This window comes from Clupea harengus, chromosome 20, assembly GCF_900700415.2.
Source record: "Clupea harengus chromosome 20, Ch_v2.0.2, whole genome shotgun sequence".
In the NCBI taxonomy this organism is placed as follows: Eukaryota; Metazoa; Chordata; class Actinopteri; order Clupeiformes; family Clupeidae; genus Clupea; species Clupea harengus.
The window spans coordinates 10348855-10359457 of NC_045171.1; the positions used below are offsets into that span (position 1 = coordinate 10348855).

At 49.1% G+C, this 10603-nt stretch overlaps 1 protein-coding gene across 1 annotated transcript in view; it reads right to left on the bottom strand.

Moving 5' to 3' along the window:
- Positions 1–1000: 1000 nt before the first annotated feature.
- Positions 1001–10603, bottom strand: part of maml1 (mastermind-like transcriptional coactivator 1) — a 16211-nt gene continuing 6608 nt past the window's right edge. The window contains exons 2-6 of the mRNA XM_042702801.1: positions 6293–7264; positions 5678–6235; positions 3265–3528; positions 2672–2807; positions 1001–2014 (exon numbers count right to left, since the gene is read on the bottom strand). Coding sequence (XP_042558735.1) covers positions 1011–2014; positions 2672–2807; positions 3265–3528; positions 5678–6235; positions 6293–7264 — 2934 coding nt within the window. The 3' untranslated portion in view covers positions 1001–1010. The remainder of the gene's footprint in view (positions 2015–2671; positions 2808–3264; positions 3529–5677; positions 6236–6292; positions 7265–10603) is intronic.

Consider the following 10603-nt stretch of genomic DNA (forward strand, 5'->3'; position numbering starts at 1 on the left):
AAACAAAACAAAAACACATCTTTTTAAACAAAACGGAGATGATGTCAATAACACACCACCCAGACAGCAGATGGCGCTGGCCTGGTTCAGGCCAGGTTCTGACCTGGGTCATTTGGCCCAGATCTATAGGCATCTGCCAGCAGAACCGGACCCAACGAGCCGTGGGGGGAAACGGCATCTCCGCAACACAACACCAACAGGGTGAGAAGAAGGTAACAGAATGAAATGTCTTCTCCTTTTTAGACACTTGGGGGTGGGGAAACAGTGAGAGCAGGTCCTGTGAGGAGTTTCTTTACTAACAGAAACACCTTTATAAAAAAAAATTAAAAAATAAAGAACTGCGACTGCAGGCAGGTGGTGTTTACATTGATTAGCACCTTTTGAAGTCAGTACAGGCACCACGGCCACAGTCATCAAACTCCCAGACTGTCTCCATCCAATCATCACAAGGGACAGAAGGCAATGAAATACATAACTCTAACTAACCATTTCGACTGCATAAGTAGAGCATCTGATATGGGTCTTCCAGTACAATATGTGGGGCTGTTTACAGGCAGATGCGTTAACCCTTTGTGTCGTGCTGGGATTCAGTGGTTTAGTACTGAGCCACAGGTTCAGTAGTAGTGTTTTTCATTTTAGAAATGCTTTTTATTTTCCCCCGGCTCGGGAATATTTATTGTTCTCAGACCTTAGGCCCTTTAATCCCTTCAAACTCTTTTTTTTTATATACACCTGGTATATACACACACACACACACACACACACACACACACACACACGCAAACATACACGAAAAATGCTTTTGCTTAAGGCAGTCCATCGAGGGAGTTTCTCAGGGAGATTAAGAGTTCAACCCCAGAAGCACGTACATAATTTCAGGGAGGGCAGATTACGTGAGATAACAGGGGCACTCCAGGGGGCATTGTTCACGGCGGCCAGTCACTGACTGTGTGTGTCTGCAAAGCGGACCACCTTTCAGAAGCAGCTATAGTAGCCCCCCCCCCCCCCCCTCATTGGTGACTGGCCAGCAGCTCATCCAGGTCGTCCATCCACTCCTGCGTGGCCTGGCCCTTCAGCAACGAGTCCACCAAGTCACTCTCGCCCGGGAAACTGGGCAGGCTGGCGCTCGATTGGGCGCTGTAGCCAAAAGGCAGCTGCTGATTGGATGTCCTGCTGACCTGGTAGCCCTGGCCACAGGGCATGCCGGCCGTGCGGTTGGGCACGCCACCGGGCTGGGGCTGGCCGAAGGCCGACAGGTCAGGCAGCTGCGCCTGGGGGGGAGGCTGTGGCTGCCCCGGCTGCCCCTGCCCCAGAGAGGGGTTGTTGGTCCTTTGCTGGGGCATGCCGGGCATCATCTGCCCCGGGTTCATGACCCCCATGGGCCTGCCGCCCATGCCAGTCTGCCCAAACGGGCCGTTAGTGGGCATCTTGGGCATGCGTGGTTGCATATGGAAGCCCTGGTTGGCGAAGCCTGCGGGCATCCCTCCGTTGCTGGAAGACGGCTGGGTGCCCATACCCTGCTGCATACCCGCCTGCTGTTGCTGCTGCCAGGACTGTGTCTGCGTGGGCATGCCACCCTGCATACCCCCGGGCATGGCAGCGTTCATGCTGTTGGCCATGGGGTTGGGCATGTTGTTGGGAAGGCGTGCCATCTGCTGCTGCTGCTGCTGCTGCTGCTGTTGTTTGAGCAGCACGGCATTGGGTTGGTTCTTGAGGTGCTGCTGCTGGGCCAGGACGTTCTGGCGGAACGTGCTGGGCATGCCGGGCCTCTGCTGCGCCGGGTGCTGCGACGGGTGCATGGGCATGTTTCCGTAGAGCACCTGCTGCACGTCGAGGCCGCCGCACGACGAGAGGCTCATGTCGGCCTGGCCAGCGGCCGCTGGAGCTCCCGGGCCGGGACCGCCGCCCTGCCCCACGCTCATGCCAATCATGCCCTGGCTTTGGGGGAACATGCGCTGGGCGCCGGGGGCGGGGCCTCCCAGGGGGTTCACATTACTCATTGGCTGAGACGAACCTGTAGGGGAAAAAAAGACAGGAAATTGAAGCCATAAATGGGACTAAAAAAGAGGTATCTGAAGGCACAGTGAAAAGTGAATGCACTAGGTACTTCTCAGAGAGCGCCGGACTGCTATCATCACGCATCCTACCACATAAAGGCACAACTCATTTTTGCCAGTCAAATGAGCTTAGCAGTGCACACTTTGCATGTTGGTTACGTGTTGGCAAAAGACAAGCCCATGTCTCATTAAGCTTTGACAAACAGGCGGCTCATTGTCTGGTGAGAGGGAAACTCACACGAGAGGAGAGGTGACTGCAGCTTATGACAGTAAGAAGCTGATTGCGTGTTATATCATATATGATGTATAGTTATATGTTTATGGATAATATATGGTTAAAAGTTATATTATTATTATTATTATTATATAAACAGAGGTAATGTTTGTAAACTATACAATACATACAACCGAGGTAATGTTTGTAAAATATACAATGTCACCCTTTTAGAATATCATTACTAGTAACCTGCTATCTAGTGACTCATAGCGTGCTTCTGATAGCAGGTATTGTGTTAGTGGCAGGCAGTAAGTAATGAACAAGTAATGAACCCAAGTGTGTCAGTGGTGTAGTTATGAGCACAGAGAGGTGGGGAAGCCTGTGGTCGCTGTTTTACCTGGGAACTGGGACACCTGCGGCTGTTGCTGGAATGGGTTCTGATTGGCCGGCTGGTTCTGTTGGTCCTGGTACTGAGGAGGAGGCCGGGTCAGGTGCCTCTGAAGCTGCTGCTCCTGTTGCTGCCGCTGTTTCTCCTGAAGTGCACACACACACACACACACACACACACACACACACACACACACAGTCAACACAGGCTCTCGTCTCATTTATGCGACAGAAGCTCCACCAACTGGCCAAGCGAAACACTGCTGAAATACCCAGAGGGGTGTTTCTGGTGAGCAGGACACGGTGTGCATATGACATGCAACTGCATGCTAAAAGACTGGTGGTCCTTTTCAGTAATGACTGATGATATGTTTATGAGAGTACATGTGAGAAATAAATATTGAAGTCTAGATTTCTCCTAAATAATAACTGTCTTGCTGTTAGCTAAATATTTGTTATAGAAAATATAGATTGACATTCACTTTAGGTAAAGGGATTCACAATAAGTGCAATAACATTTACTGAATAAAATATTCTGAATAAGCATTCAAAGGCGGCGACACATATAGCTGTTAACAACACAGACGCATGGCAGCCACTGACCTGTTCGCCGGCTATCAGCTGCTGTTGCCTCTGCACTCTCAGGAACTGCTGCTGCTGCTCCATGAGCTGCATCTGCTGCTGCTGCTGTTGCTGCTGCTTCAGGGCCTGGGCCTGGGCTTGAGCTTGAGCCTGGACTTGGGCCGCCTGGCTGCTCAGGTAGGCCGGGTTGCCATGGTTACCGGCCATGGGGTTACCCCCCTGCTGGCTGGCCATGGTGTTGCCGGGGCCGGGGACGTGCGGCGCTGACGGGTAGGCTCCCTGGTCCTGGAGAGACGAGTGGAGATGTGAGCGGTTGCACTGGGGAAACACTAGGGGGCGCTTCACCCTAAATATGCTGAGTGCCAAGCAGCACCAGATGCCAACCCAAACTGTATGGCAGGACTAAAGGGCTAGATCAGTGCCGAACAGACTGCCCAAGTCAGCAGCCATTCACTCCCATTGGCCATTTAGTAAACCTGCCAGAAACAAACCTGCTGGCCCCATAGGCACTTCTGTAATATCTGGTAGAACTCACATTAAAGTGCTGAACTCCATCTGTGATTCTTCTACAAACCTCATCTACCACGCTAAGTGACACTGTACAAATATTGAGGAGGCCCAGTCCCCCCCCCCCCCCCCCCAACACAATAATCATGATTCATAACTTACTTCAATACTAACCCTAGGGGGAGGAGAGAGGGAGAGAGAGACAAAGGGTGAGAGGGAGTGCAAAAGAGGGTTAAACAGAAAAGACTACTAGTGAGTAATACTACCGAGTCAGAAAGGGAGACACAGATACACAGGGTCAATGGAGGGGAAAAAAGGAGAGAGGGAGGCAGAGTGAAAGAGTGAAAGAGAGAAAGTGTCTTCTCTCGCGAGAGAGGAAAAAAACCCAGTGGGCCAGAACAGCTATATTTAAATAGAGAGGGGGGGATGGGGAGGGGGGCTGAGCCTAAAATACACTTCCGAGGACTTCTGCCAGAGGAGGGGGGTGAAGAGCTCCATGAAAGACTGCTTTGTCGTCCGTCCCTCCTCCCTCTCCCTCCCTCTTTCTCCCCAACTCTCACACAGGGCTGTATCTAATGCCTGACCCAGCCCCCACCCACTAACTGAGTGAGAGAGAGAGAGTGTGTGTGTGTGTGTGTGTGTGGTTGTGTGTGTGTGCGTGTGTGTGTGTGTGTGTGTGTGTGTGTGTGTGTGAACGCCTGCTTCTTAGCAACCATCTGCCTGACCCAGACACACACAGTGTCCATCTCGCTAGTTTAAGGGCCCCTAGCCAGACAAGCAGGGACAAAAACACATTACAAACCTTGTCTGGTGTCAGAGAGAAAGCAGACAACACACACACACACACACACACACACACACACACACACACACACACACACACACACACACACACACAGAAAGTAGAAACATGACCACATATACATACACACTATGCAGGCTTGTGCTTTATGCATTCCAATAAGCTATATAAAAGTTCACAGACAGTGAGTTCTCACATGCCTGTGTTCGTATGGTAATAAGGGTGGCGTGTGTTTGTAGTTTGTCTGTGGCTTGTCGGCATCCTTGAAAATGCCTTTCTGCACGCCCTGCTAGAGCCGAGAACTCTGGGTAACTCCTCGGAACTTCTAGTCCATACAGACGCATTCAGAGTAAACGCTGGTTAGCATGCATACAGAGTGCAAAAAGGACAGAAAACAGATAACAAAATTACCCTAACCTAAATTAAGTAGTTGTAATTAATTATTATTTGTTGTAAATAAATAATAATAATAATAATATATAATGCCTTTCTGCAGTTCAGTGGGTGTGTTGGAGTTCAGGCTGTATTTGAGGCAAGTGTGTTCTCTACCTTACTGTGTCCACAATACATTACTCCCCACCACCTAAACCCCCACTGGGTGGTCTTCCTTCAAGTGACTAGTACCAACAGTATTCGTATGCCAGCATCCCAAAGGTTCCTTCTTTTCAAACATGGGTTCCATCAATCATATTGATAAGAGCAGCCCATGTTCTTGGTTAACCAATGTCAGTGTGTATATCAAACCTCTCTCTGCGTGTTTGTGTAGGGGATGGAACGCCTGATTTGTGGGGAACTCTTAAACATGTTTGGAGGAGACGGTCTAAGGTATATAGTGTACCTCTGAGGGTTTGTGTTCAAGCGTGTCTGTGTAGCACTTCCTGTACTCGTATTTCAACTGGTTCTGCCTTTTACAAAGGTAGATTTGTTCATGTTAAAGATAAATAACTAAAGTCAGCTTAGGTCGACTATTACAGCTGTCAACCAACCCTGAATTGCATGCCACATATTCTGTCTCCATGGCCACCTTGCCTACCTCAGAACTGAACTACCATTTCCATATGTATCCCCTCCGCACACTCAGATCACCTGCATCTCAATATGACCATAAGATATACTGCGTCTCACCTGTGGGTGCGGCATATGCATTGGTCTGAAGGGGAGCCCTGCCGCCTTCTGCTTCATGGCTTGCTGCTGCCGGAGCATGGAGAGCAGAACTGCCTTCTGATTGGCCACCCCGCCTGGCCCCTGGGGGGCCCCTTGTGCCACGGCCTCAAAGTGGGTAAGGGGTTTGGTGTTGCTGTAGTCCGGCATGCCCACCTGCGGCCCCCCCGGGCCCTGGGGGTGTCCCATCACTCCCGGGGGCGGGTGGCTCAGCATGCCAGGGTGCCCGCCGGGCTGCATGTACCCCCCAGCGGTGGCCGCTTTGGGGGAGCCCTTGTTGGGCGGCTGGCCAGGCATGAGCATGGCCTTGGGGTTGGGGAAGTCCTGCTGATACAGGGAGGGGCTGGTGGGCTTCTCCAGCCCGTACACGGAGGCCCCCAGTGGGCTCTGAGTGGGGGGGGCTGCCTGGGTCCAAGACGAGGGGTGGCTGGGAGGGGGATGGAACTTGGCTGCTGGTTGCTGCTGCTGTTGCTGTTGTTGTTGTTGTTTTCGTTGTTGCTGCTGCTGCTGCTGTTGTTGTTGTTGCTGCTGCTGCTGCTGCTGTTGTTGCTGTTGTTGCTGTTGCTGCTGCTGCTGTTGTTGTTGCTGCTGTTGCTGTTGTTGTTGTTGTTGTTGTTGTTGTTGTTGTTTCTGCACTTGCTGCTGCTGTTGGCTCTGCATCAGGTGTCTCTGCTGCTCGCGTGCAGCCAGCTGCTTGAGCTGCTGGGCTGGGGAAAGGTCCTTGGGGGGCCCCGACATCAGGTGGTTCTGTTGGAGCTGTCGGGGCGGCTGGCCCTGAGCCTGGGCCTGCTGCGGCGGAACCGGCAGGGCCGGAGAGGAGGCCGCGGAGGCTCCAGCGGCACTGGTGATGGGGGAGCTGTTGTGCAGGCCCGGCCCAGAGGGGGTCTGCCTCATGTGGGGAGAGGAGGTGCGCGGCTCCTGGTCGAATGTGGAGGCAGCCGAGGGAAACTCGGTCTTGATGTTGGCTAGATCCGGGGGCAGTAGGCCGGACTGATGCTGCTGGGATGGGGTCTGGCGGGGTCCCACAGGGGCCAGCTCAGGGTCCTTGCCATCCTCAAGAGCGTCGTTGAAGATGTCCTGGATGTCCTCGTAGGCCACCGAGCGGTTGAACTCCTCCATCAGCTCTGACCATTCCTGTTCGTTCAGGTTGAGGTCAGGGAACAGGCTGTTGTTGTTGCCGGGGCCTCCAGGCGTAGGCAGAATATCATCCATGGGCTCCTGCTTGAGCTCCTTCAGCAGACGCATGTCCTGCTCCGAGCCCCGCCCTCCCACGCCATCCCCACCCAATCCAGTCCCATTCTGCTCGACCCCCCCGCCCCCACCGTGCGTCCCGTTGTGCACAAGGTCTGTGTTAATGCCACGCTTGGTGTCCAGGGGCGACAGAGCCCGGTTGCCGCCGTTGGAGGCTCCGTTGAGGCCGCTCAGGGCACCATCCATGCAGGCCTTCTTGGAGGGGGGGTAGCCGCCGCCGCCGTCGCCAAAGCCGTTGATCTGATCGCGACCCAGCGGCGACCCAGCACTCTCCAGCTTCCTCTTCACTGTCTCCTGCAGCTGCACGTAGGGGGAGAGAGAGAGAGAGAGAGAGAGAGAGAGAGAGAGAGAGAGAGAGAGAGAGAGAGAGAGAGAGAGAGAGAGAGAGGAGTCAGAGGTGTCAGTGTCATTTCACACACACACAACAATTTGCAGTATTCATACAATAAACAGCACTCACACATTAAACACTCATGGTTTCAATCAAGCTCTGACTGTGCACACATTAAATATTTGATGATAATGAGGAAGATAAAAGGTAAAAAGGCTAGTGCTAACGCACTGCGTTCAAACACAGAGCATCTGTAACACACTGAGACACTAAAGCGCTTATTCATTGTGGCTACCCCGCTAACCGTCACACTATTCAAACAGCACAGACCATTAGCACCCACTGGCCTGCTAGTCATCCTCTTCACACAGATAGGCTTTAAGCATTATACATTTGCATGTGTGGTGCTTGGACACACACTCCTCATAACTCCTGGTCCTCACAGTCAGCCTTTGGGGCTGGAAATGTAAAGCGTGTACGTATGCAATATAGCCTCCAGTCAGCCCCACAAGAACCTCACTTATACAAGTGAAGGACGTTTTGTCTGAAACTCTGGTTTTTGAAGAAACATTGTGTATGGGATTGGAAATACTTCTACCGCTCTCTTACCTACGCAGTTAGCCTATTCCATGGTCTGTCTCTCTCTCTATCCCTCTCACAAAACACACACGCACACAAAATCACATTGTACTGACATACAGAAACTAACAGGAAACTTGTTAATCTCTACATGTAAAGGCAAGTATGATAGAATCTAGAATAAAAGGAAAGCAATAAGTGCACAATAATTCCTATGCTGGCTTGTGGCCTGAAGTGTGGAGATAGAAATGTTTTAACTCAAGGACATGAAGACACCAGCTGACCTTCTCCACTGCTGGTTTATCACAACCAAAGGGGATTTTCCATAAAGTAGGACCCATAACAATGTGGTGCCTGTGCAAGGTTACGGAGCGAGAGGTGCTGGAACGATGTTCCACATTGGACAGTAAATACTCCAAGGCAAGTCTAACAGATGAACTCACTGTGTGGTGAATTCACATAGCCTCAGCCGTGTTCTTCAGCGTAGATTGTTTGTGAGACATTTGTCTTTTTCACAGAATATATCCACTCTGTTCGTTGGGGCTTCAAAAAGCCTTCTGATACAGGTGCCACGATTTGATATGATTCACACAATGCAATATACACCCAAAATATTATCAGGTTAGGGGAAATTAAGCTCTCAAATTCACACATAAAAGATACAGAAGCTTGTTGTTTAGGCAGACCTGGGTCTAGGATATATCAACATAAAGGACCTTCCCTTAGTCTTAGCATTTGCATGTACAAAGGTCATGGCCTTTTGGATTGTGTGATATTTTCAATGTTTAGAGCGAACAACACATGCATTTTCACTGCAGGGAGTTTTCATAGCATTGTGTCTCCAGATTCAAATGATTGGATCAGTTACCATGGCCAGTGACCTCTCCGTGGCAACCACTGAGCTTATGAGATTTAAACTTCCTGCACCAGGCTGAATCAAACTAACTGCCCCTGGTAGGGTGAAAAGACATACCACGGTGATTACAACCTGGGCAGTGACCTCCTGCTCCGGTTTCCACACATTTACCCACATAAAGTCTGATAAAGTGACTAAATCAGAACATCCATGTTAAGTTCTTCAAGCAGAAGTATTGTTGTTTTCTAATACAAGACTTCCTCTTTGTCATTACCAAAACCACTCCCCTAAACACCCAGACTGCCCTGCTCTATTTGGATGTAAACATTGTAGCTTTCAAAACATTCCAAACATGACTTTACAAAACAAAAACCGTTTGTGTCTCTACTATCAGGCCAATAAACCCGCAGTATTGCCCTAAAACCCGCCCATAACAGGCCGCCTTGTGGTAATTTTTTTTTTTTAAATCACCCATTTCACAAGAGTGGGATGTTCAAGTTGAGATATCATGTTATAAAGTATGGATGCCAGGCACCTACGACCTACAACAGAATACATTAAGAAAAGGAATATAAGGCAAACCAAAGTGATCGTTTCTTACCCTTTTGTGGAAAGTACAGTAACATTATGTAATACTTTTACCTTAAAATAACAGTTTCAGAATCATTTTGTTGGTACACTGACTTGAATGAATGGCGTCTGTGCCACTGCCACAGCACACCTGGTGCGCCTGGTATTGCACTATGTAACTTTGGGGTACAGGGCGGGAAACTACTTGCAAGAACTACGTAATGCTTTATGGCACCACCTCATGCAACAACAACTAGACCCATGAGCTAGCTATAAGTAAGTAAGTAAGACTTTATTTATATAGCACATTTCGTACAAGAGTTGCAGTTCAAAGTGCTTTACATAAAATCAATAAAAGCAAGCAGCAAGAGCAATAATTGGAGTAAAATAATGATCATATCAGAACCGGATGTTCCGATAGGCTTCTTGGATTACTAAAATCATGATAAAAGGAATAAAAGTAATAAAACCCTTCTGCCTGGTCAAGAGGAAACTAGCACAGTATTCTCTGTGTCGACATCATGGCAGAGGCGACAAAGAAACTGAGGAAGACATTGGCGGAGGAAGCGAGGGAAAGAAAGAGAAAGGATAAACGAGCAAGAGACCGAAAAGTAAACAGCCTCGTCAGACTCCTCTATTCCTTAAAACTATCATGTAGGCTACTGGAATAGTTTAGCAATCAATCCTTCACAGACAGCCTGAAGACGTGGCTCTGTCCTAGAAGATAGCTATAGCATAGTTCACGTTATAGCAAGCTAGCCTCAATTATTTACATAAATAAACGTTAGACTGTGTTTAAAGCACACATGGCTCAAATAGCATCGCTCAAATAGCATCCAAATGCAACGGTTAGTTCATTGCAATGATTTAGCTTCAACAATCATGCAGTAATTTGATGTTAATTTAGCATCCATGCATATTGTATTAATTTGAGCCAGCTTTTGTACTGAATATTGAAATCAGATCCATAAATCATTACACATATCGGTATAATCGCATAATTTCTTAACTTGTAATTGGTAGTACCCTGGTAGTTGCGCAAATAGAAATGTCTCCACTTTTATGCCACTATAATCAACGTCATTAACAATTAATCGATCAAGAGAAAATATAAATACACGTTAATGTGAAGCTATTCATAACATGGCTGGGTCAGCATTACCTGGGCTAACATAGCTGTTATCCTTCCTTGTAATACATTAGCGTTAATCATCATCCAATCTGAATTTGATGGTAATTAACCATCCATAGCCTATATATTGTGTTCATTTGAGACAGGGGTGATTTGTATTGTGTACTTCGT